The 26,320-nt window shown below is 46.8% G+C and overlaps 1 protein-coding gene across 3 annotated transcripts in view; it reads left to right on the forward strand.

Annotated features, from left to right (window-relative positions):
* The first annotated feature begins 470 nt into the window (after positions 1 to 470).
* Positions 471 to 26,320, forward strand: part of Zdhhc14 (zDHHC palmitoyltransferase 14) — a 260,775-nt gene continuing 234,925 nt past the window's right edge. The window contains exon 1 of one of the 3 annotated variants that reach the window (XM_006978060.4): positions 471 to 1,027. In XM_006978060.4, coding sequence (XP_006978122.1) covers positions 783 to 1,027 — 245 coding nt within the window. In that variant the 5' untranslated portion in view covers positions 471 to 782. The remainder of the gene's footprint in view (positions 1,028 to 26,320) is intronic. The other 2 variants (XM_042262366.2, XM_015996765.3) reach the window with 2 other exon arrangements.

Genomic DNA, 26,320 nt, shown 5'->3' on the forward strand with positions numbered 1-26,320 from the left:
CTAGGGCTGGCTCCTCCGGGCAGAAGGAACCGAGGAAGCCCCGGGAGCCGCCGCCTCCACTCTCGGCCCGGAGCCCCCCCCCCAGTGCAAGGGGCGGCGGACACTGCAAGGCTGCACGGCTCGTGGACGCGGGGTCGCAGCACGGGCAGCGCCCCGGCTCTTCCCGAACAGCTCCTGACAGAATAACGCGCGTGGCTGTCCCCACCCCTGGGAGGGGTTGCCGGTGCCGCGAGCTGCCTCCCAGTTTGCAGCGCTCTCCCCTGGGAGGATCCGCCACGGAGAAGGAGTAGAAGCCACCTGGCCGAGGCGCAGAAGTGGCTCTGGAGGGAGCCGGCGTGGGGTCCGCAGCCTCGTGTCCCCCCCCCCCTCCCCGGGCGCGGCGATCGCGGATCCACGGGCCGGAGCCCAGGCGCAGCCGGGAGCTTGCTGGCGGCGGGGCCAGGCGCACCGCGATTTGGGGGGTCTGCTGAACGGTCCCCCGCGCCCGACGGGGTCCTGTAGCCTCTATCCCCGGGCTGGAAGCCACGGAGAACCGCTGCCGCGGGCTGAGGACTAACGCCGTCCCTCCCGAAAGCGGATTCTGCTATGACAGCTGGGCTCCCCAAGGGGTTAACCTGGGTGTCCTCGGCAAAGTTGTCGCCGAGCCGGGAGCCCGTTTAGGGGTCACAGCGCCGCGGCGGCTCGGGGGCCGGCCGGGTGGCCGGTGGCGGCCGTGGCTCGGCGGGACCCGCGGGGCTGGGGGGCTTCTGGGGGTGTGCGCCCCCAGCCGGCTGCTCTCGTGGATGCCTCCCGGCGGCGGCGGGCCCATGAAAGACTGCGAGTACAGTCAGATCAGTACCCACAGCTCCTCCCCCATGGAGTCGCCCCACAAGAAGAAGAAGATCGCGGCCCGGAGGAAATGGGAGGTGTTCCCGGGGAGAAACAAGTTCTTTTGCAACGGGAGGATCATGATGGCCCGGCAGACGGGCGTCTTCTACCTGACGCTCATCCTCATCCTGGTCACTAGTGGACTCTTCTTCGCCTTCGAGTAAGTGGTGGCTTCCAGATGCCATGCTCCCCTCGTCCTCCCCCCGGGCCTCTACTTTGGCGACTTTCGTTTTCTGGTGTATTTTGTTATATAATGCCAGTCCGCTGCTCTCCTTGTTTTCCCTTTAAGGGGCTGTTTGATTTTCAGCGCCCGCCCCCCCCCCCAGTAACGGCTTGATGGGCATGGATCTTGGGAATAAGGAAGAGGGGAATGGGGACACGTGTGAGCTGTGCCAGGTCACGGGCTCCAGAGCACTGGGTGGAACCAGGCAGGTGGGTTCCCTCCTCTGAGTTTGGAGCTAGCACATCAGCCCAGGTGCAGCCTTCTCGGGGGGAGGAGTGTGGGGATTTCTAAGATCGGGGTCGACAGACCCCACTTATCCCCACCCCCCTGACCCCCACCCCAGCCGCTAAGGAAGTGTGAGGCATCTTCTTAAGCCTAGTTGGCTAAATCTTGTAGTCAGTTTGCAGAATCATGAGGAATCTTAGTTATTTTAGGTTGAAAGTGTTGGTTCCCTACAGTGTCCTGCGTGGGTAATTTCATTTTTCCTTCTCCTTGTAACCCCGATCACCAGCCTTTTCGCTTACCAAGGGTGGGGCGTTTGCCCTCCTTACTTTCAAAGAAGTCCCCATAGCAAATATCCACAATAGATCACTCGGGAACAGGTGAAAGCTGTGAGGCCTGGAAAGGAGGGCAGGGCACCGCATGGGCTCCTCCCGATTCCAGAAACAACACCTGAGGACTTTATCCTGGGGGGCGGGAAACCTGTGAGCCTTTGGGAAAATCAAATTGGGCATAGCAACGATCCTTCTGCCCACTGAAGGAAGGTCTCATTCATTAGTAGCCATTAGGTAAGGAGTTTAGCCATACTCCAAATCGATATCAGTTGCTCTGATTGAGTTCAAAATTTGCAGCTTCTCACCCCTCCCCCATTCTGTGCTCAATAAAAAGTTACAGCCTCTATCCAAACTTTTAAAGAGGAGCATGTTTCTGGGCAGATTTTTCTCTGAGCTGCCCACACCCCGTCTATTACAGGCATGATAATGCTTTCAGTCCTTGCCGAGTCTTCCGGCTAGAGTAATCTAAAACCCACGATGCTTGTTTAGTTTTGTCTTTAACAAGTGCTGGGCTCTGATTTTGATGCCCCCAGCTTTTGCTTATTTACCCCGGACAGCCCCCTGCCCTCCATTTCTGATTTTGGGATTGCCCAGGTGCCTCTTAGGTCAACCTTTGTGGATGTTTAAGACTACATTGGTGGCATCTGGGGGGGGGGAGAGGGCTGGACCTGGGGGCTGGAGGGAAGGGATAGGATCTTCCTGTAGAATGCCAAGGAAGCATCGTCTGTGGGGCCCCTGTTGTTTCCTTGGGTGCCCAGCCAGCCAGCCTCTTGTCCCCACTGACTGGACTCTGGAAACTGGGGAAAGGGGCACAGAGGCCCCTGAGGCATTCTACATCAGAACCAACACCCGGGAGGGAGTAATGATGCCGCATGTTGGTCGGAAATGCCACCTCCTTTGCAGTGGCTTTGGTTACAGGTGGCTTTAGTTGGAGAGCATTCACTGTGTCTCTGTGGTCACAGAACGCTTCGAGAGCATTCGTATTGGCATTTTAACTCATTTGGGGGATTCTAAGAGTGGAGACAATTAGATAATCTTCGTGACAGAGTTACAGAGCGTCCGTTTTGAGTGTGCCGCACACAGGGTGGTGAATAATCACTTTTGATGCATATCCAAATCTCCACTGCGTGGTTAGGGACCCCCCTGAGTTATTATGCTCTATCTTTTATTTTCTTTCATCATACATTCGTTTTTATTTCTCAATCTCTCTGTGTGTGTGTCTTTCTCAAGAGTTCCCCAAAGTCCTCACTTACAGCTTGTTAAGATCCTCTGTTGTACCACCATTGTGCTAGCTGAGGACGGTAGGGATCACTGTGGGCTCTGGGGTTTTATTAGATCCTATCTGCAGCATCATTTTTATGCCCGCTCTGTGAGAGTCAGGGTGTGTGTGTGTGTGTGTGTGTGTGTGTGTGTGTGTGTGTGTGTGTATGCTCACTCTCCACCACCAGTGTTGCTTACTAGGCAACCTGAAGCTTCAACAATGTAAGAGACCCATCCTCGAGTTGTGCCTCAGTTGAGAAAAATCGTGGGTTTATTCAGCCCCCGGGCTGCCATGGTTTGACTAGGTTTTATCATTGTATTCCATTGCTGTGTCGTCGGCACTGACGCTGTTTTACCTTTTTAATCACTGCTAGAGACAGAATGAGATCAAACTACGCTAACCCAGTTTATTTGCTAGAGACTCAAAAACCAGTTAAGTCACACGCATAGGAAATGGGATCAAGAGGAAATGCCAATATTATCAGTTCCTGCCCATCTTTCTCCTGATCGTTCTTTATGGAGCACATACTCTGTGGTTCCCTATTGTGGTTGTTTGGTTTCATGTCTCGGTAGCTTTTCATGTGAACAGTCGTGTTTGGCTTATCATTCTGGTGAAAGACCCTAGAAAAACGATTGAAAGGAAGAAAGGCGCATCTTGGTTCACAGCATCGGAGGCTTCAGTCTCTGTGTGTCTGGCCTATTGCTTTCACATCTAAGGAAAAGAAAGGATGACATGCTGGCAGGGTCATGTGCTTGAGGAAGGCTACTTACCTCATGGCAGTTAGGAAGCAGAAAGAGAGAAAGAGATGGGCCCCCACTGGACCTCCTTCCTACGACGAGGCCCCACCTCCTACCACCTCCCAAGGATGCTACCATATAAACCCACCCTTTGCCCTCTGCATTCCCAACCTGGAACAGATGCGTGAGAAAGTGAAGCAGAGAGAAGTGGACTTCCCAGAGCTCAGCAACAGGTCTTGGTGGTGACGTCAGCCCCTGGGGAATGGCAGAGTAGAAATGATTATTCCCACGGGAGAGATGAAGAAAACCATCACAACACTAGCTGAGGGAAGGCTGCTGAGCTCAAATCCAGTCCCCCGTAGGCTCACACCCATCCTGTTTTCTGCAAAGTGTACAATCTGGCTAGAAGCAGAACTTTTGGAAATGCAGATCCTAAACTTCTTTCCAGCAATACGACCCTCAATAACTGGTCATTTTAAATAAACTGTGTTGGTTAGAGTTTATTATTATTATTATTATTATCATCATCATCATCAAATTGACACTACCATGGATCACCTAGGAAAAGGAAACCTCACTTGAAGGATTGCCCAGATCACATTGACCTGTGGCCTTGTCTCTGAAATGTTGTCTTAATCAATGATCAATGTGGCAGGGCCCACTGTGGGTGGCATCATCCCTAGGGCATGTAAGTCTGGGCTATGTAACAGAGATAGCTAAGCAAACCAGTGAGTGAGCCGGGGAGCAGCATTCCTCCATGGTTTCTGCACCAGTTCCTGCTTTGATCTCCCTCAACAATGGGCTGCAGTCTGTAAGTGTAAACTGAAAATAAACCGGAAGGTGCTTTTGCAGTGGTTCTCAACCTGTGGGTCTCGACGACCCCCCCCCCTCCAAAAGGCCATCATGAAGACACAGCTATTTACATTATGATTCATAACAGTAGCAACATTACAGTTATGAAGTAGCAAGTCAAATAATTTTATGGTTATGGGTCACCACAACATGAGGAACTGTATTAAAGGGTCTCAGCATTAGGAAGGTTGGCAACAGCTGGGTTAGAGTGTTCTGTCACAGTGACAGATTCTAGGCTATGTCAGGTTGAAAATAAAAGTCAGCATGCCTCAGCTTCCAAAATCTATAAAGTGGGATTTATAATATCTACCTTTAAATGTTAGTATTAAGGGGGACAATACTCTCAGGATGGTGTCCGGTGTGGAGCAATGCTGATTGCATGGTATATATTGTTAGGTTAAACCTCCCAAGGAGCCTGCCTACCCTTTGAGAGTCTTCAGGAAGCGAGCATGTGGGTTAATAAGCGAGCGTGTTGAGAGAGCATTATTAGTACTGGGAAAATGTGGTACTGTGCAGTCCCTCCTGAGAGCAGCGACCTTTATGAAAGTCCCCAGAGCCCCTGTCAGCGGTGTCCTGGATCTCACCCCTGCAGAGTGGGCGGCCTGCAGGGGTGCCGGAAGAATGTCCCAGTCCACACCCCGATTCCATCTCCGTTTCTGGAGCTCTCTCATCTCAGAAGTGTAAACCAGTGAAGAAGCTCCCCAGAAGCAACCAGCTGTAACACTTTGCTCTTTCCAAGCAGGTCAGGACTGCTTATCTTTTTGGCTGCCTGTATTGAACATATGGAGCGCTGGTGAGAGATGACAGCGTTTCATAGCTGGCATTTAAGAGGGGAGGAAGGGATGCTGACGGCAGCACCATCGAGATATCTCACCGCCCCTTGTAGTTACTAAAGGTCTCCTCAGAGACTGCAGTACCACCATTCCCATAGCTGCAGAATAGGATTTGAACACATGTATACAGGCAGCCTCCTATTTTGCCGTGGCTAAAAATCTGAAAGTGAAAAAAACCTTTGTTTCTAAATATTGGGGTCTCATAGTTACTTCTCACAGGGATAGAAAGAGGGACCTGAATGGGAAGCCAAGTGAGGGTCTTGTTACAGGGTTCTCATGTGAGGTGGGTGGAGACCAGCTAAGATCCCAGGCATGACTGTGTCTCCTTGTGACAAGTTGCAGTTATTGCTGGGGTCCCAATGTGAGAACTTGGGAACATTCTCGAAATCGTCGTTGCTCAAAGTCCATTGATGTTTGCTTCAAAAAGCAGTGTGGGCCAACGAGATGGCTCAGCAGGTAAAGGTGCCTGCAGGTGAACTTGACAACTTATGTTCTGTCTCTGTGACCCACATAGTTGGAGAGGACTCTGACTCCTGCAAGTGGCTCTGTCCTCCAAAATGCATGCCTTGGCACACACATGCACACACATGCACACACACACACATACGCACATACATACACACATGCACACACTCACACATACACACACACACACGCACACATACACACACATGCACATACACACACATACACACACACGCACACATACACACACTCACGCACGCATGCACGCATACACACACACACACACACATGCACACAGGATAAACAAATCCTGAAAAGTAGTATTTTCCTTTCTCTCTATCCTTTCTCTGCCCCCTCCTTCCGGAACCCTCTCCTCTGGCTTCCTCCACCTTTTGTCGACTTCTTCTCTCGTTAATTTAGCTAACCCCCTCTGAAGTACATGAAGAGCCGTTGGAAGTCAGCAGAACTGGGGTCATGCTTGCCTTGGCAATGACACTTGAATACGTTCTTGGTAAATCAAAGTGTCACTTCCTATCACAACGATGTTGTATTAGGTGGAGTCATCTTCATTGTCTTGTAAGGGGTTACCCTTGTAACATAGGTTCCTAGTTTGTATTAGAGAGCTCTCTATCACTTTAGCAGAATGTCTGAGATAATTAACACAGGAAGAGAGAAGGCTGGTGTTGGCCCATGGCTTTAGAGGCTCTAGCCCATGGTTTGGTAGACCCGTTTCTTTTAGGACTCAAGTAGGGGATCTAGATGACAATGGTTGGAAGCACTTAGTGGACATAACTCTTCCTTTATGGCCAAGAAGCAGAAGAGGATGAGGATGGAGACCCATCATCCCTTCTGCAAGGAAGCCCCAATTATCTAAGGACTTGCCTAGGCCCTGCCTGCTGGCAGCTTCATCACCTCCCAACAGTGTTACTCTAGAGACCAAACCTCTAACACATGGGCCTCTGGGGAGCATTTGGCATCCAAGATGTAGCTGAAGCTGTCTTCTGTAAATAATGGTCAGTTCCAGTCATGCCTCTGTCATGGATGGGTTAGCTCATTATAGACTGGAGATGCAGCTCTTGGGACCCTGAGGGACCATCTTCTCTAGCTCCTCCTACACAGGATGTATCTTGTTTTGTCCCATTCTCTGAATACATCTGCAACGTGTCGCATCTTCTGGCCAGATTCTGGTTATACTGTGTGCTGCAAAATACCAGGGAGCTGATAGAAATGGTGGCAGTGACTCTCAGGACCTTACGAGGCAACGTTCCCTGTCCACACAGTGATGGGCAAGGATATTTATAACTCACTATGATTCTCCAGGAATATTAAGTGACTTCAAATTTTCATTATAGGCCTGGCATCGTGGTGCATACCTTTAATCCCAGCACTCAAGAGACAGAGGAACTCTGTGAGTTCAAGGCCAGCCAGGTCTACAAAGCAAGTTCCAGGACAGCCAGGGCTGTTGCACAGAGAAACCCTGTCACACAAAAAGCAACAAAACAAATAAACAAACAAAAACTTCATTATAATCTCTTACATGACAAATGCCCACTTCTTTGTGTATGTGATCAACACGTGTGTTCCGTGAGGGTCCTGTTCTGTTCTGCTCAGTGCTGTATTCCTCCATACCTAGAACATTACTGGTACACAGCCCACTCAGAAAATTTGTGTTTAATTAGCTCCTCATAAATTGGAAAACTATTTAAAAGCTTCCCTGTGTTTTAGTTTTTGTACTTTAGGAGACTATATGAATTGATAAAGTTTATAATTGATAACGGTCTGCAGAATATTGTTAGCTTACCAACCGTATTTGATGTGATTCTTCTGAATTCAGAATCAAGTGGCAACCTTTTTCAAATGTGTTCACTGAAGCAGGAGGAGCTTCCTTAGTGACTTAGGAAGCTAGTCATAGGATGTTCATTGGCTGAGACTGCTTTCTAGTATTTCTTTATTTATGCCCTAAATGCTCTAGGCAAATGAAGCTCTCTGATATCTATATGTGTGTGTGTGTGTGTGTGTGTGTGTGTGTGTGTGTGTGTGTGTGTGTGTGTGAGCGAGCATGTGGGGTATTGCACATGAGTGCAGGTCTCGGGAAGGCCAGAAACATTGGATCCCCTGAAGCTGAAGTTAGGGTCAGTTGTGAGCTGCCTGATGTGGGTGCTGGGAACCAGACTTGAGTCCTCTGCAAGATTAGTACGTGCTCTTAACAGCTAAGCCATCTCTCCAGCCCCAGATACCTATGTTTCCTTGTGTTCTTTCTGAGCTAGTAGGAAGTGATACTGTGTTATGCAGAAAAGATTCATGTAGGTTCCTAAAATAGGGTAGTGATGCTTAATTATTTAATGGACCATATCTGCATATCCTGGAGATTTTTCTTTTCTGCAGTATAATCTTGTACATGATTTATTCATGACAGAGTTATTATGTCTTAGCAATAGAATTTAAATGAAGGATTTCAAGGAAGTATGCTATTCTGCTGTAGCTGGAGTTGTTAGCGAATCTGGAAGTGTTCTTATAGATACTTAAAATTAGTTGCATCTAGGAATTGGGGTCTAATAAAATGTCCTTTTGTTCAGTTGCTCAGGTAAAGGGCTGGGAACCATCTTATGTTCTTATTTAGTTGTTCCTTAAATGTAAAAGACTGATCCCACTTCAAATGTTTTGTTAAATTTGAGTCCAAGTCTTATAGTGTAGCACAGGCTGGTCTGGAACTGGAAATCCTCCTGCCTCTACCTCCTAAGTGCTGGGATTATAGGCATGTGCTATACACAACAAGATCTCAAATATATATTTTCAAAACAATTTTTACTTGAATTTGAATCGCATGTATACTTATGTGTCTGTGTGTGGGAATGTGCACCTGAGTACAGGTGCCCCAGGAGGTGGGGAGTGGGCGTCGGATCCTCTGGCACCGCAGTGACAGTGTTGGAGGCCTCTGGTGTGGGTGCTGGAACTGAACTCAGCTGCTCTGGAAGAGCAGGAAGTGCCCTACTGCTGTGCCGTCTCTCTAGCCCTTCCAGCAGATTTAAAACAAAAAACAAAAAAACCTCTTTTAATTTAATATTTAGTTAGTATACAGATTAATAGATTTCACTGTTACATTTTTGTATGGTTTTCATTGTACTTTATAAAATAGATGGGCTTTCTATATCTCCAGTTTTCATCTTTTAAGGACTTATTCACAGAGAAGATTATTTATAAATGCATGCTCAAGTTTTGAGGTAGAATACTAGGGGGAAAAAACCACCAACTACCACCCGGCTCAAGAATTGCATCAATACCAGTGCTTTTTATGTTTTTAATTAAAAATTTTAATTGACACATAAAACTTACAGCTATTTATAGATTATCATATAATGTTTTGATTCGTGTTAAAATCAGGGCAAGTGCATCTGTCAGCTTAAATATTAACCATTTCCATGCTGCCAAAATACTCATCTTCTCATCGTTTTTCTGAAATATTATTGACCTTTCCAGCCTACTCCTGTCCTGGATCCTTTGGTCCAGACTCAGCTTCCTCCCCTGAGACCATGGCAAGAAGGAGGCTAGTCTTTAGTACCTGGCCTTTTGCAATCCCAAACAGTAGGATACTTGGTTTCATGTCTCTTCAACCCTCCCTTCCCCCCTCCACACTCCCCCACCCCCCATTTCTTTCTTTTAGGTCTCAGGCATGCCAGACACTACCAACCAGGCTATGGCCTCAGCCCAAGCTTTTCTTTATCAACAACACTCTATCTATAAAGCAATGTGTAGTCTTTCTTTCCTGAAATGATAGCGCTGACTTTGTGTATTTTTAATATAAGGTGGCGTCACATTGGATGCATTTACTCTCGCAGATGGCACAACTTTTTAATTTGAAATGATTTCAAGCTTCCGGAAGAGTTACGAGAATAATTTAGTCTTGTAGACTCTTGAGTCCCATCACTTGTTGATGTATTTCTTGCTCTCCCTTTCCTTCATGCTCTCTGTTGTAATCCCCCTGCCCCAACCCCTGAATATTAAGTTGACATCATGTGCCTTCGCTTCTGAACACTCAGTATATAATCAGTTTGTAGCACGTTTGTTTTTCACTGAGACATGGGGTTCTTACGATGCAACCCGGGTTGGCTTCAAAGTGCAGTCTTCCCCTCTCAGTCTCTTCAAGTGCAGGGCTTATGGGCAGGGCCACTCTGCCTGTCAACTGTGTAATTCTTAACAAACAATTCTTTTGCCAATATGGGGATGTTTTCAGTTTTAGGAAGCAACATGGATTCAGTAATCTGTCAACAAAGTTTGTCATTTATCTCAGTATAACCCATTAATTTTATCATCCAGTTGTTCATTTTCTGTTTTCTGAGCATTACTTTGGTTTTTGTTTTCTACCTTCAGCCTTGTTCTACATTAATTACCATATTCTTTGTTTTCTATTTTGTCTTCCTTTAAAACCTTAGGCTATGTTCTTTTGTGCTATCATCAGTAATTGCTTAAGATACTATGGTATGACCTTTTATCTGTTATAGTGCACTTCCAAATAGCAGTATTGTACTTCAAAAATAACATATGAAACTTAGCACATTATCATTTCCTTAATCTTTGTACCCTTTGTATTCTTACTATCCTGTCTTTTACATCTAAATATGGTATTAAACCAGTAATGTTATTTTTCCAGCTGTTAATAATATCTAAAAGAAATGTAAGCCAACGTATAATGAAAATGCTTTAGAACAAAACATATTTACATAAAAAGACATGTTTAAATTTAAAATGGACTCTATATCTTCACATGTTAAAATCTGGACTACTCTTGGTCTCCTTTGTTTTCAGGGTCTTGCTATGTCATCCAGTCTATGTTGTCTGCATTATTTCTGTTGGCTTAGAAATATTCCCCTCGGGGCTGGAGAGATGGCTCAGAGGTTAAGAGCACTGTCTGCTCTTCCAGAGGTCCTGAGTTCAATTCCCAGCAACCACATGGTGGCTCACAACCATCTATAATGAGATCTGGCGCCCTCTTCTGTATACATAATAAATAAATAAATCTTTAAAAAAAAAAAGAAAGAAAGAAAAGAAATATTCCCCTCCCTGGATGGAGATGGTAGAGCACACCCCTTAGCTTAGCATTTGGGAGACAGAGGTAGGTAGATGTCTACGAAGTCAGTTTAGTCTGCATACTGAAGCTCTGTCTCAAAACCACCACCTCCACAAAACAAAAACAAACCAACAAAGATATCATCTTTTCTGTTTCTTATATTGAATTTGCCTTAATATCAAATTCACATATTTTAGTGGATACAATCTAGTGTGATGAAATAGATACACATTTGTTTCCTTTTGCATATTTTACTGTGTGATAGCTCTCCAGCTGATTGCCTCTTTATAGTTTGTTCTCAGTAGTTGCTGTATGACATGTGTCTGTGACTTTCTCTGTATTTATCCTGCTTGGGATTTGCTAGATTCTCAGGTCTGTGGGTTGATATGTTTCATCCAATTTGGGGATTTCCCATTCATTATTTCTTCAGCTATTTCTTCTCTCTTCTTTCCTATGAGTCTACTTAGACATCATAGCATTTTCTATAGTACCATGTACTTCAATATATTCCATGTGTTTTCTCTTTTCTTTCTCTTTGCATTTTATTGTGTTTAATTCCAACTGATCTGTCTTCAAATTTATTATTTCTATGTTAAGCAACTTTAATATCTTGCCTTTTCTCTTTTTCAGCATCCCCTTATTCATTTTGTTTTGGTTTCTAGTCTTCTGCTGAAGAATCACTTGCCCAGCAACTCCAGTGTCTGAGTGACCTCTGGGCTGGCTGTGTCTTCTTTGGCTATGGGTTCTATTTCTTCCTCCTTTGTGTGCATCGTACTTTTTGATTACATAGTAGCCGTTGTGTATAAAGGAATTAAAGAAATTACAGTAATTTACAAAATTTTAATAGCCTTAATGTGTGGGTTGACTCAGCCTTATTTGTACAAGTTTAATATCCCTTATCAAAAAGGATTGAGACCAGGGAGTTCCTTTTTCCTCCAGTCTTGCACTTTTTGCACACACATAACCTGAAGGCAACTTTGTAGACCCATTTTAGGAAGCGTAGGTTTGACTTGGATCCTTCTCATGAAGTCAGGTGTGGAATTTCCACTGGTTGGAGTTGTGTTGGTGCTCAGAGAGTTGGGGATTTTCATGTACTCAAAATTTTGGACTTTTGTATTAAGCACGCTCAATTGAAATGGTTGTGAGTTTGGGAGAAGCTTCAGTTGGATTATCCCTGGCTTTTAAAGGCTGGAGGGTCAAATCGTGCTTTCTCTCTAGCCGTATTTATGATCTGAGCCCAGGCCGGCCAATTTCTTCATGTTTTCTAGTCTAGCACCAGTTCAGAGAACTATAGAGATTTGTCTCGGCCTTTTAGCTTGACTGACAGCCTTTGTTTCTGCGTCAGACCCTGCCCCCAGCTTTCTGGGCCTCAGGCCATCTCTTGTGCTTGTTGCTCTGGCTCAACTTTGGGAGGTCTACAGCCACGGCCTGGTTAAGTACCTGAGACTGGCGGACTCCATTTTTAAGCTCTGATCCTTCCATGCCTTAATTCGAGATGGGTCCCAGGAGGCTCTCAGCTGCCCTCTCCTCCCCCAGACATTGGTGTGCCCTTGCTGTGTGTTGGGTAAAGACCAACAGGAAGGAGTTGACTGGCGGTGCACGCTTCCTGTGAGGCTGAGGCTCTTTGGAGGTCTTATCCATATGACAGTCCACATGTGGCCATTGACGCCAGTTGAAGAGTTAGCTGGTTTCTCCTGGCCGTGGTAGACTACAGTTCTTCCTCCTGCTTTACAAGGACGGAAGCAGCGGCTGGCCCCTATTCTCTAGGGAAGGGCTCTTGGCATTTAGATTTCTTCGCATTGTCAGTTTCCTGACAGATTTCAAAATCCATACTTTTGTTGTTTTCACAACTTTCAGCCTGTGAGGATTTTAAACTTAATATTGTACTTCTCGTATTCCTTGATGTATTGTTTCATATATATATATTTCACATTTACTGCTGTAACAATTGCTCTGTGTAAACATGCTCTCTGATTACCCTTCACATTCCTTTTAATTCTCCCTTCTTTGATTCTGACTCTTAGAAATTGCTGACATTTTCTAGTTTAGAATATGCCAGACTGCCACGTCATAGGTTATTATCTTAAAATGTGTCCTGTCTCTGCCTACAACATCCAGACTGAACTACTTCAGTCTGAATCTCTGAACGTGAGTTTAGCATGGATTCAATGGTTTTACCTGATGATAAATAAAAGCTTCTTACCCAAAGGCCAAATGCCATCAATTGATCATTGATCAACATAGCCTATATTATCATCACGGTGTATAGAAATATCCTTACGATGAACAAGGTGTTTTATTACTAATCTTCACCTTTTACTTTAATGTTAGTTTTTTGCTTTTTAAAAATAGATTTAAGGCTTTTGCTCCCTTACTCATGACACCTTGGCTTTTGAAGGTCTTCCCTGGTCTTGTACTTCACTTCTTCACAGCCCACCATCGTCTTGGGTCTTCTCCCCATTGGCTGACTTTGGTTGAAAATCAGAGAAAAGTTCTGATGACTCCAGGAGCCATAAACGCCATAGACACTCATTTCCTGATGCTGGGAAGGAGACACAACATCACTTCCTCTGACCCAAGGGACCCAGAACGGAAAGCAGACTGACAGCCCTGCCCGTGTGGTGCCTGTTTCCTTGCCCAGGGCTCCATTCCTCCAGGGTGTACCTTTTAATTATTTTTTTTAAGAACAGTTTAAGCACGTCTAAACACTCAATTAAAAACAGGAATTTATATATAATCATTTCCATATATCTTCAAACTAGATTTTTTTAAACCAATAACTTCAAAGTCTGTGGGAATTGGTGTTGCCAATGAGCACCATGGAAATGTGGGGAGGGTTCTGGGGAGCTGATAGGGGAGGGTGTGGCCCACGGCTCTGGGGCCGGTGCGCTTGGCCCTGAGATAGCTTTATCAGCGGAGAGATGGTGGTGTAAGCCCCAACCCGGGAAAGACTTTAGCCATGTGAGTCGGCTGTCTTGTGGTTTCCCCATACTTCCCAAGGATTCAGGGCAACCGTTTATTTTCACACAAAACCCCAGAGTCCGTTAAAGGCACGAGTTCTGTTGCCTGAGGAAGAATTGCCTCTCCTTGTGCTGGCTGTAGAAATAAGTCCCCAGAAGGTGTGTCCTGGGCTGTCTCCTGGAAAAGTGTGGTGTCCTCTTCAGCTTTCACTTTGCTCTCCCTCTTAGCATGAGACCCTCAGAAGGCTTTCCGTTCTTTGGAATGTTTCCTTCCTCTGGCATCTAGGATGTACATCTCTTCAGCGTTAGTCATTTCTCTCCCTCCTGTGTTACATCTGCTCTCTCTTCCCCTCACGGGAACTTTGCTCGCCCTCCCTCTGCCTTTCTCACTTTCCCAAACAACTTTGCGTCCTTGTGATGGTGGCTCAAATATGACTTCCGGGTCTCTTTCTCCCTCAACGCTGGTACCCGCCCTACCCAGAAGATGCCAGTCCCTGAGACCGGGAAACCCAGCTGTCTCAAAGCTTCTCCCGTGCTTTGGGATCTGCTGCTGTCAGGGAGATCACCCCCTTTTCCTCAGAACTGTGGCCTGGACCCCTTGTCTTTTCTCCCTCTCTCTCCCATACCTTCCACATCAACCATCTCCAACCATCATCTCCAACAACCTTTTCCTCAATGTCTCTAGACCAGCAGTTCTCAACCTGTAGGTCATGACTTCTTGGGCGGGGGTCACATATCAGATATCCTGCCTATCAGATATTTACATCACGATTCATAGCAGTAGCAAAATTACAGTTATGAAGTAGCAACAAAATAATTTTATGGTTGGGGGGTCACCACCGCATGAGGCACTGTCTTGAAGGGTCGCAGCGTTAGGAAGGTTGAGAACCACAGCTCTGTGTGTATTCTTCCCGTCTCTGAACTTCCAGTGTGCTGACTTTCAAACATTTTCACCATTCCCTTGACATTCTTCCTATACCAGCATGGATCCAAATCCCTCCTCTTGAATCTGGGTCGCCTGTGTAAAGAATGACATATGGCTGAAAGGAAGCTGTGTGATTTCCAAGGCGAGGTTAGGAAGCATGATGAAAGATTCTGCCCAGTTCTTCCCTGCACACGCTCTCTCTCCTGTCCTCAGAAACATGCTGCGTTGGAACTCTCAGCTGCCATGTAAGAAGGTCCGGCCACCTCATCGCCTCCTTAGTCCAGAGCTTGTATAGAGTGTAGACCACACAGAGAGGGAGCCCCTCGCCCAGTGAGCGAGGCATCACATGATTATAATTCTGCTTTGCCCGCTAGATGATTCTCTCACCCCGAAATCCCCGATCATCTCCCCACCCTGTCCTTTGTCTTTTGTCTACTGAAAGCTGAATGTGGCAGACAGGGGTGATCCCCGCTGAGCTCTGCCAAAGGGGCAGCTTTGTGACTAGAATAAAGTTGTCATTGTTTTAAGCAGCTATGTTTAGGGAAGTTTAGCATACAGCCATAGTAACTAGGAAGCCATGGCCAGGAGTTCTCAAGTGAGATGTTGGGACTGTCTGGCACGTGTCGGGTGGGACGGGACGGGGTATTTGGTAATTAATATGTGACTCCAATAATTAAGAAAAAAAAAAAAACCTCTCAGACTTCAGCACTGTAACTTGTTGCTAGATATTGGACCAACTTTTCTCATTTCCTTCCATTTCAATGACTGTCCATGAGTGAGAAGGAAGAAGGAGCCACCACCAATAAACTCCTGCCCAGTTCTGGTCCTTCCTTGGAGATGGGTCCTGCTGGGGGAGCTACTTCACCATTGGTGGCCTTGGCTCTTACACACTGTTCCAGGATAGCTGCCTCGCTTCCCTTCCCACTAAGCTCTACTCTCCCCTTGCTCCGGCTTCTAAACTTCTAAGTTCCCTGCCATTGGGAACTTGGACACCTAATATGTGCAGCTAAATTCATACAAACCGGTTTAAACCTGATATTCAAGGCCTTTCTACTACTCTAAGACTATATTAAGTGTGGCAGGTGAGCAGCTCTGTTACCTCAGGCCTGTCTGTTGATTTGGGAGGAGGTTGAATGTACTCATCAATATGGTGTGCCAGGAGGTCCAGTTTCTCTCAGATTATGGGAGACCAGGGACCAGGCTTACCTGTCTCTGTGGCTTGTGACCCACTAAGGTCTTTTCTGTAATAGGCTGTCATGGCTCATTTTTCCTACAAGTGTGGATGACTCCCCAACTAATGATTCCCAGTGATTTGATCTTTTGAGTGGACCTCGGGTTCATATAATCAAAGCAATTTATCATCTTGAATGGTTTCTATTTTAGGGTCTTTTAATGCCATGAATTTCCCATACAGGCTTGATAGTAGATAAGAGCATATTTTGAACATATTAGTCAAAGTCCAGTTGAATTCAGCAGCTATATATGGTCTATTTATCTTTCTAAGCAGGGAGAAGAATTCTTTCCTCCCATTACCTCACACTTATGTGCTTCATTTGAATTTCCCCGTTTCTCCTTATGATCACACCCCATGAAAATTAGACTTCAGAATGGTCTCGACACATACACACACGATGGTGATTGCCACCCTGCTTAGGAGATGTACTTTATCAGTGTTTGTGTTCTTAGACCATTAGCTGTGAGTGGATCTTTCAAAAGGCACGCTGCTGACTTTTTTTAAAAAAGGTAAATAACTACTGAATGTTCAAGAACCCCATTTGTCCATCCTAAAATTATTCATCAGAATTAACGTGTTTTTAAATTACACCTCTCTCTCTCTCTCTCTCTCTCTCTCTCTCTCTCTCTCTCTCTCTCTCTCTCTCTCTCTCTGTGTGTGTGTGTGTGTGTGTGTGTGTGTGTGTGTGTGTAGGTCAGAGGACAGTTTGCAGGAGTTGGCTCTCTCCGTCCACTATGTTGGACGTGGGGATTAAAATCAGGTCACCAGGCTTGGTGGCAAACATATCCACCTGCTGGGCCATCTTGCTGGCCCGTGGTTTTAGACTATATTTCTTACTAAGCTCAAAAAGAAAAAAAAAAATAGAGTCTGGGAGGCATAGCTAATTTTGTAAAGAAAGCTTGCTTAGCATGTGTAAGGCCCTAGTTTAATCCCCAGCATGGGAGAGATGGTATTTCATGTTAAAGGTAAGCTCCTATTGATCTAGGAAACTATTACCATTCTGTGTTGTTATTTAGAAGTTGAAGTAGCAGCCTAGTGCAGTGCCCACTAACCCTGCCCTTCTGCCTCTTGGCTGTGGACGCTTATAATGTAATGAGTGGGTCCATGAAGGTGCTGTCATGTTCTTGTATGTGATGGTGAAATTCCTACTTATCCTTGTGTGAACCATCAGCTTGGGGAAGTTGCCTGGGTTTGTATCTATACCTAGAGTTGGCCCTTACTGGTTTTGGGTTTTTGTTTTTTTTTTTTCTTCAGTGAAAGCTCTTTGGCTTTCCTAAACAGGACCTGAGTCAGGCATGGAGAACTGGGCTGTGGAGAAAAAATGGGAAACTTCTAGCCATATCTTCAGTATCACTTTCCCTTTACTGTCAGGAGACATGACCACAGATTTAGTGGCCGGAAATAACACTGATCTGTGATTTCACAGTCTGTAGGTCAGAACTGCTGCTAGTCTAGGCTGATACCAAGATGTCCTCAGGCTTGCATTCTTCTCTGGCAGCTGGAGGGACAATTTTTCCATTTATGGAGCTTGTTGACCCCTTCATCTTTGGAACCGGCATCATATCACCTCTCTGTGTCTTTGCTCTACAATCACATGCCTTTGCTCCCCACAGGAGTGGCCTTCCTCTTTCAGGCACAAGTGAGGTTTACCCTGTCTCCCCTTACCCAACATGCACAAGTTCCAAGAGTAGGATGTGAAGATTTTCGGGGGCTCGTTTCTCTACTTGCTGCCCAGCAGGGCAATTATCCCTCTGTTTAACTGGACTTGAAATTCTGAGCATCTTACACAACCTCTGGCCATCTGAGGTTGTCGTCCTAGCATGTGGCTTGCTCTGGGGAAGGGCAGACCTGGGTGGTGGCAACTGTTCTGGGACAGGCCATTTGCTGAGAAGGGCCCAGCGGAGAGCTGGCAGAGGCCAGCATTCTCAACAGCTGGTGGCATAGATGCTCCCTTCCCCAGAGCAGAGGCAGTGAGGTGGGAGAGAATTATCCATCTGGCTGACCACCATGCCCACCACAGAACAACAGTGGGATGTCACAGATGGTCAGTTCCCAGGCTTTGGGGAGACAGACCCAGCTGCACAGGAAGGAGAACCAGGTAGCAAGAGGACCCAGACAGCCCCAAATGGGTCTAGCCTGCCTTGTCCCGGCAGATCTGGACAATGGCTTGTTCTGGTAGAGCTTTGCAACAGTTAGTAAGTCAACTTAAAGCAGGCCACAGATGTGAGGCTGGGGTTCAGAAAGAATTCCTGTACTCAGGGGGCTAAGTGGGGCCCAAGAATGCCAGGGCAGGGTGCAGTTCTGGAAGGTGAAGAACACAACCTCAAATGCCAAGACCATGGTGGCTACCAGCACCTGGCATGGTGCCAGGTGGAGAACAGTCCACTGTCGAGGAGTCCTGAGGGTAGGTAGACTTAGCAGTGCTCTGTCTCCTCCGGTCTCCTCAAAGACTTGCGGGACCAAGCTGCATCTGTAGAGAGAAGAGCGAAGGCTACCAAACCAGACATATGACGTAACTTCCTGCCGAGTGCATGATAGACCTGTTTGCTCTCAAGGAAGACTCTTAAATATTTCATTGTTCCTCTCCTTCTCATCTAAGACAGAACAAGGGGAGTTAATTGCCCATGTTTGAGAGGAAACTTGAAGGGCATTCTTCTGCATCAAGGAGGAGGATGGTGAAGATGTTTTATAAGAACAGTAGCAAAGGAAAGTATTTCTTCTTTATCATAGAGCAGATGCTGCCATGCTCATGGGCTTTCAAGGTTTTGACTGGAAGAAGGGATTCTGTAGTTAGGGTTCCTCTAAGCGTCGGCAGCTCTCTGTAAATACACTGAGCAGCACTGTGGCACAGGGAAAGCCCTGGTGGCATGTACATAGTAAACACCGAGTAGAGATTGGGTGAATGTCTTGCTTGGCATCTGTAGTAATTAGGTGAATTTAGCCTCCTAGGAGAAATGGTTTGTCTTATACTGACCAAGATGATGAAGACATTTGTGAAGCCAGGGGCTCTTCTGCTCAGTGCCCAAACTGACTGTTCCCCCATGGACCCGTCAGACCTCTCCTGATTGACAGCACTTAGTCCAACAGATGACGTCATCCCTCTAAACAAGAGCCTCCTTTTCATTCCTTCTGCACCACGTGTTTTCTTGTTGTTTATTTCTAATATTGTTTCATCTCGTTCTGCATGAATCTTTGACATTTTTTTCTTACTTGCCTTAGGGTTTCTTGGTCTCGTGAGTCAAGAAGTAGTTACTGAGCGCCATTACATGCTGGGCACAGGATGTACATGGTGGAGATATGACACACGTAGACCCCGTCAGTGCTAGATACATGGGGTGGGTATTATCTGGGTTGAAGGGGATATTTCCCGAGTGTGTGGAGAAATACCTTGCCGCATAGAGCTGCGCATGTGAACCCTTTCCTCAGAGAAGCTTTGATCTCTCATGATGTGTGCCTTCTCTCTCTCAAGAGTTTCCTTTCAAGGTACAAAAGCAGTTGTGATTGTCTTATATTAAACTCCAGAAAGCTAATCGGTCCATGAGGAAGAGAGGTCTGGGAGAAGTTCTCATGGGCTTCCACCACTAGAGCAGGGCTCCCTTGCCAGCCAGGGCTAACCATAGGGCAGCTCTTTTGCACATATATTTCTTTTCATATCATGTGGACACCCCCCTCACACACATACACACAATATGGACCTCTCTCCATAGACAGGCTACAGGGAAGCCGTGGTCCTGATGCCACATACCAGTCTGCTGCTTCAAGGACCAGGGTGGGCTCCCAACACCTGCTAGTCAAGTGGCTTTGATAGAGAAGAGGGATGGTGTCTGGGGCGAGGAGAATCCTGCTCAGCACCGTTTGGCTTGTCACCATCAGGGCTGGATTAAAGCCTTTCAAAGCCACAAACACTGAGACATCTAAGTGATTGACTCCTTATCCACCACCCATTAATCATAGTTTAATACTTCACTTAGCTGTAAAGCATAAGTTAAGTTTTTGTATTGCAAAGTCCTGAATACATTTGTGAATGCTGAGATCTCTGTATTCTTCAGGTCTCTTTAGTCACCACTGAGATCCATCCTGGGGCAACTTGGTAGAGGTCCATCCTGGGGCAACTTGGTAAAGGTCTATCCTGGGGCAACTTGGTAGAGGTCCATCCTGGGGCAACTTGGTAGAGTATCATTCTCAGCTTTGTTGGGATGGAGCAAGCTCAGCTCAGCTCTGCAGATTTCTTCTGTGACTCATTGCCAATGGTACTTTCTGTGAGGGGGTGTGGTGGGGTGGGGGTGCTGTCGCCCACAGAGGTACTTCTGTTACTATGTTCCACTCCCCAGAAGGTGGCAATGAGGAGGATTGGATGGCTCCTTGGCACCCTCCTTCTCAAATGGCCTTTGAACCCTGAGAGGATGATTCATTGAGATTCATCCCGAATACACACAGAGGCGTGAAAGTTTTCGAGAACCACCTTGACTCTAAGAGGCCTTCAGTCTGTTTTACTCTATTCATTTATTGTAGGATGTTCCACTCAGGGAGTACCCTTTGACCTGGTAATTTGATTTCACAGCCTCCTCCCCACTGCCTCTGAAGCCAAGTTCTCCCACACTCTGTCCTTAGCTCTACTGAATGTTCTGTCTAGCACTCATACCTGCCTCCAGCTGCCAGTCTATGGCACACAAGGCTCACCCTTGCTGGTCTCACTCAAGCACACATGGCTGAAGAAGGTTCTTGACCCTGCCAGTCATAACCTGGCCATGTCTCTCACCTTCTTTCGGTGGCTCTGGCTCTTAGCCACAGGTACCAGGTGGCTGTGCACACTCTGGCCTATGAGCTCTTGGAGTCCAAACTACCTCATGGATTTCCTGTCTTGTGGGTCCCATCTGTGTGTCTGTGTGTGTGATTCACAGTAGGGCACGAATTCATGTTTATGGAACCACATTATGCCCCCGGAGGAGGCACCAACCAAAAGTCACCTTTAAACCCCAGGCATATCCATTTCAAGGCTGCCATGCAGGTGGTCTTGCAGGGGCCTCATTCATTATTAACACATCAGATGTTGAAGACGGTACATAAGAGGCTATTATTATTCATCCAGCATTTGATGGAGCGTCCAAAGATAAATATAAACATTAGTGTTCTGTATAATGAACTTCTCAAAACTTTTTGGAAGCAGAATCTGTAAAAATAGTTGGTTTTCTAAATGATAGGTTTCTGTGTCTTGCTCAGTGTTGACTATTGCCGTCTCTCTTGGTAAACGGTATCCCAGAATTGTTCTAGCTATCCACAGAAATCACTTCTTCAACTATAGATTATATAAAGATAGTGCTGGCAAAAAACCCCAAAGTTTCATTTGACGAGTGAGGAAATGGAGACCTCAGGGGTTGGATGGTGACGGGAGACAACCCAGCTGCCTCCTCACGGTAAAGGCAGGTGAGAGGCCGGTTGCCCGAATTTCCTCACAGCGGCATCACTTCTCAAAGTGTGGAAGAGGATGAATGGGAGCTGGATGTTCTGACCTGACAGTTTAGCTTGTCATCAGCATGGCGTCTCCTGACAGCTTCTTACCTTCAGCTCACGTTTCTGGGGAGCGGGGTGGGCAGCCCACTGTTTGAGCTGTAGTTGAAGACGCTTATGATTTCGGGCCTGTTGCGTATACACGGTTGCTTTCTGAACCAGGCTCATTTCCTGGTGCAGAGCTGACCTGTCCCCCTGAGGCTTTCTCTTTGGCTCTTAGAAGTCACAGATTTTTCTCCACCTCTCTTTAAGGCTCCCAGCCAAGAACAGGAAAGGCAGATAAAATTCTCAAGAATCGCTCTTGGATGGGGGAAATGTCTTTGTTTTATCCCAAAATATTGTTAATGGTTTTTGCCACATTTCTTGTGTGTGTGCATAGGGGAGGGGGTGGGGGAGCGCATGTGGAGGTCAGAGGGCAATCAGTCCTTTCCTTCCACCATGTGGGTCCGGGCAGTAAACTCAGCTTGCCAGCCTGGCTGTAGGTACCTTGACCAGCTGAGCCATCTCCCTGTTCCCCCAACTCTCATTTTTACATATTGTAAGGAAAGTACCCAGTAACGTGATTCAGTCGCCAGCAATCCACGGAATCAGCTTAGTGATCAAAGGAATTTATTTGGGGGTAAACTCACAACCATGGGAGATTTATCGTAGGGTCCGGGAAAGCTGAGCTGTGTCCCACGCTGATCTGCCTGGTCCAAGATCTCATCATCTAAACCACAAGGTAGCCGAGAGAGAGAGAGAGAGAGAGAGAGAGAGAGAGAGAGAGAGAGAGAGAGAGAGAGAGAGAGAGAGAGAGAGAGAGAGAGAGAGAACACACGTACATGCATCCCCGTTGGCCAAGCCCCAGGGGCAGGTACCTCAAGGTCATAGGCAGGTGTCAACAGTCACAGCTGCCTCCCTAGGGCGTTGCTTCAGGGCATGACTCACTACACTACAACCCAGTCTACTGGGTTATGGACCAAAGTATATAAAGACCTTGTGTCATTTAGTTGGGTTAGAATGGAATAGTCACTGGTTGCCCCACCCCCCACTGCCTTTACCATTATTAACCTCCACATCTCCGGCTCCTAGGACCTAATGCTATTATTGTTCACTGCACTGTTGTGTCTCCCCCAGGATAAAAAGCATTTGGGGCCAGCCAAACCTTTCAGCCTGAGGATTCTGCCAGTTGCCATGTTGTTTCCGTAGGAAGACATGGTCTGGATTTCAAACAGCCAACCTGCAGGTGAACTTTGGGGGTCGCCTGCTCAGGCCGCCGCCGCTTGTGTCTGTGGAGCTGATTAGCAAAGCAGAGCTCATTAGCTTAGCTCAGGTTAGCAGTCTGATCTCATTAGCTAATGTGACACTTGAGCATGCTCGCCCTCCGCCAGCACGTTGACAGAGTGAGAGGCAGGCAGGAAGGTGGAGAGGCCTCAGACCACATCTCCCTTCCCTCTGGGAGGCTGGTCTCCTCAGCCTTGGCTTCTGCTCAGTGACCAGGACCACATGCAGCTAGACAGGTGCCAGAAACAGGCAACACCCACTTCTCCGTGTGGCCTGTCTACAAATGCCGGACACCAGCTAAGGGCTATCTATTATCCTCTGCCACCCGTGACTGCCAGGCACTAGCTAAGTCAGGGCTGGGCTCTTGCCCTGTCTTCACACAATCCAAGACTAGGTGCTGTTATTATGGGTTCCATTTCACAGATGAGAAAGCAGATTAAATCATGTTTCATGAAAGTCTGAAGTACATAAACATGAATACTTGTCCAAAGGGGCAAAATGACTGACTATTCTCTAAAATTAAAAACATCAAATTCAAACCAGTGTATGTCTTTCTAGACTAATTTGTAGAACCATCGTTAAAGATGGTTTGTTTTTAGGCTGTCGTGATTGCTCTGTGAGTAATCTTGACACCAAGAAGGCCTGAGGTCAGTCTCTGGGACTCACATAGTGAAGAAGAACATCGACTCCCTAAAGTTGCCCTCTGACCTTCACATGTGCCACATGGCGTGGGTACACATACACACACACACACACACACTATACATGGTTTATGAGTGGAGGAGGGAACTATGGAGATGACTTGGTTGATAAACTGTTTATTTCACAAGCATGGGGACCTGAGTTCGGATCTCACGTAAAAAGCACTCACGTAAAAAGTCAGGCCTGTTTACACACATCTGTAATCTAGTCCTGGGGAGGCAGAGGCAGGCAGATCCCCGGAGCATGATGGGCAGCCAGACTAGCTGAACTAGCAAGCTCCAGGTTCAGTAAAAGACCCAGTCTTAAAAAATAAGGCAGAGAGCAATTTCAGAAGACCCTTGGCATCGGCCTCCACATATATGTGCACACACATGCATACACAACACTCCACCACAACACAAAATCTGAGTGGATTCTAAGGGATTATTATGCATTGTTGCCATTTTAGAAAAAAAGATAAGTAAGTGAATTAGAACCATGGGTGATCAAAAACACAGGTGGGCCAGCCTAGGCAAAGGTTTCAGAAGTACCAGAATTCAGACGTGGTAGGAAAAAGTGTGTGTGGGGAGAGTATATGGGGATTCTCTTTTGAAAATGGCTATGGGTGCTTTGGCCATGTGCCCTTAGAGAAGGGCAGAACCAGGTGCCATTATGTCCACACCTGATAGAATGAGCCTCTCTTTCTGGCCTGTCCCTGTGTGTCCTGTTTATTCCAGGTTGGTTGGGATGGAATGCCAGCTTAGAAATAAATAGACTTGGTTGGGTGGGTGGCCTGGGGTGGAGGAGGAAACCCACCCCTCTGAGAAAGCAATCAGGAAACTGGTGTTTTTGAAGAGAGCTCTCCCATGCTCTTGTACATACTGCCGTGTTGCTAAGAAATACAAACCCCTCCCCATGTTCTTCGATGGCAGCCAGAGCTCTAGCTATTGCTTCAAGTTCTGGGGACCAGGGTGGGCAAGAGTGGCAGGCAGGGGAACCCCTGTGATGCTCTGTGAGAGCATCCAAGTTGCATCCCATTTGTGGGGTCTCAGCCTCCAGCCCACCGTGAACTGCCAAGGCCAGCTGAGTCTTTGTTCTGGGCTTCCCTTTGCTCTGCAAAACCTGTTATTGCTGAAGACCAGGAAAACATCCTGAGGGCTAGTTAGCTATCCTAGGGCAGAGGGCCGTGGGTGTGTTGAAAGCACGTGCAGAGAAGCAGTTGGGCATCTGAGATCAGGCTGGGCAGGATGCTGGCGGTCCCCAGTGGCACCTCTGTGACAGCGTCTTGGGTGGTCAGGTGAGTCCTGCCTTCTGGAGGCTGAAGCAGGGCAGGTGACTGACCTTAGCGGCCTGTTCTGTGAGCTGTCTGTCCCCGATGACAGAAGCGAGGTAGGCACCGTCAACTTGCTGTGCTGGCAAATATGGGGACCGCCACGCCCTGAAATCCAGTACTCCCTAGACACCCACTGAGTCCTGCCGTAAATCAAACACTCAGTGCACACACATCATGTCCATCAGGCATCTGCCTCACAGGACTGGCAGTCCAGGGGGAAGGTATAGTGACTGGATCAGAGAATAACCTTGGCCTCTTTTTCGTTTTATTCCCTGCATCCTATGGAAGTGTTCTTGTGTGGCCTCCCCTTGATCTCAGGTCACGTGACATGTTGTTTTCCCACCTCCCTTACTTCTCAGAGGCTTTCAAGCACCTGTTATTATAGTGGGGAGAGGCTGACAAGTTGCTAGTCCATGCCTGTGACCTGGCCTGGCTGTACACCGTGGCATTTGTTTTCCCTGGGCTCCCCCGACCCCCCACCCCCCGTCCTAAGTCTACCAAACTGCAGTCAAAATACATATTACTTATATTTTGTAATCACCTTCTGCTGAAGGTGGGAAAAATAAATGCCGAGTCATGCCCCTGCTGTGTGGACACAGCAGGGCCATGTCTAGAAAACTCAGCCAGGTTCGTTGTCATGCATTTCGTTTGAGAAGACAGTTCTGATTGAAATAATGTAGTCATTTATATATAATGACGTGCAGACCTCCAGTTAGAAGCATGTGCGTGTGTGTGTGTGTGTGTGTGTGTGTGTGTGTGTGTGTGTGTGTGTGTGTGTTGGGGGGGCACACAAAACCAATTAGCAGGCACCTTGGAAAGAACCAGTTGTGGCGTGGAAGCTAGGGAAGGGTTGTATGGAATTGAGTCTGAGGAATCCGGGTCCCTCGGAAGGTCTGTGGGATGTGACAGATGAAAGGAAGTGTGATACATCTAACCATGGCTTGCTTTTCACGAGATACTTGATTCTGTCTTTAAACCACAGTCCTCCCTTGGGTAGAGGAAATGATATCAGTGACAGAATGAAGGGCAGGGTGGTGAGACAGTGATAGGATCCAGGAAATGTTATTTATTAAAAGCTTCAAAAGCTTTTGGAGCAAGAAAAGCCCGCCTCTAAAGGTTGCATACTGTAAGATGTCGTTTACGTAATGGTCTCAGAATCCCACGGAGGAGATGGAGAACAAGTAGATGACTCCCAGGGGCTGGGGAGGGCAAGTGTGAGCTGTGTTGGTGGGATGGTCTTCTGGCTTGAATAATCTCTCCATATGGTAAGAGCAGCATGCATCTACACAGGAAGAGAGAGGACAAGTGCATTCTGGGAAGGATGCTCCTAGAGGGATCTACCGTCTCCTCCATGAGCTTTACCAACCAACCTCTTGTTAAGTAAGATGTCACTATTTGGGGAAGTTAGGTGCCGGGTACTGTCTTAGATAGAAAATAAAGTCTGGAAAGAATAAGGTTAAGGAAAATATGCAGAGAAAAGAAGAGAGAAATGAAAGGGTTGAGGGCTGGGTCATTGTTTGAAACCTCCCATGAGTTAATCTTTATTTCAGTCCGCAAAG

Source organism: Peromyscus maniculatus, chromosome 16 (genome assembly GCF_049852395.1).
Source record: "Peromyscus maniculatus bairdii isolate BWxNUB_F1_BW_parent chromosome 16, HU_Pman_BW_mat_3.1, whole genome shotgun sequence".
NCBI lineage: Eukaryota > Metazoa > Chordata > Mammalia > Rodentia > Cricetidae > Peromyscus > Peromyscus maniculatus.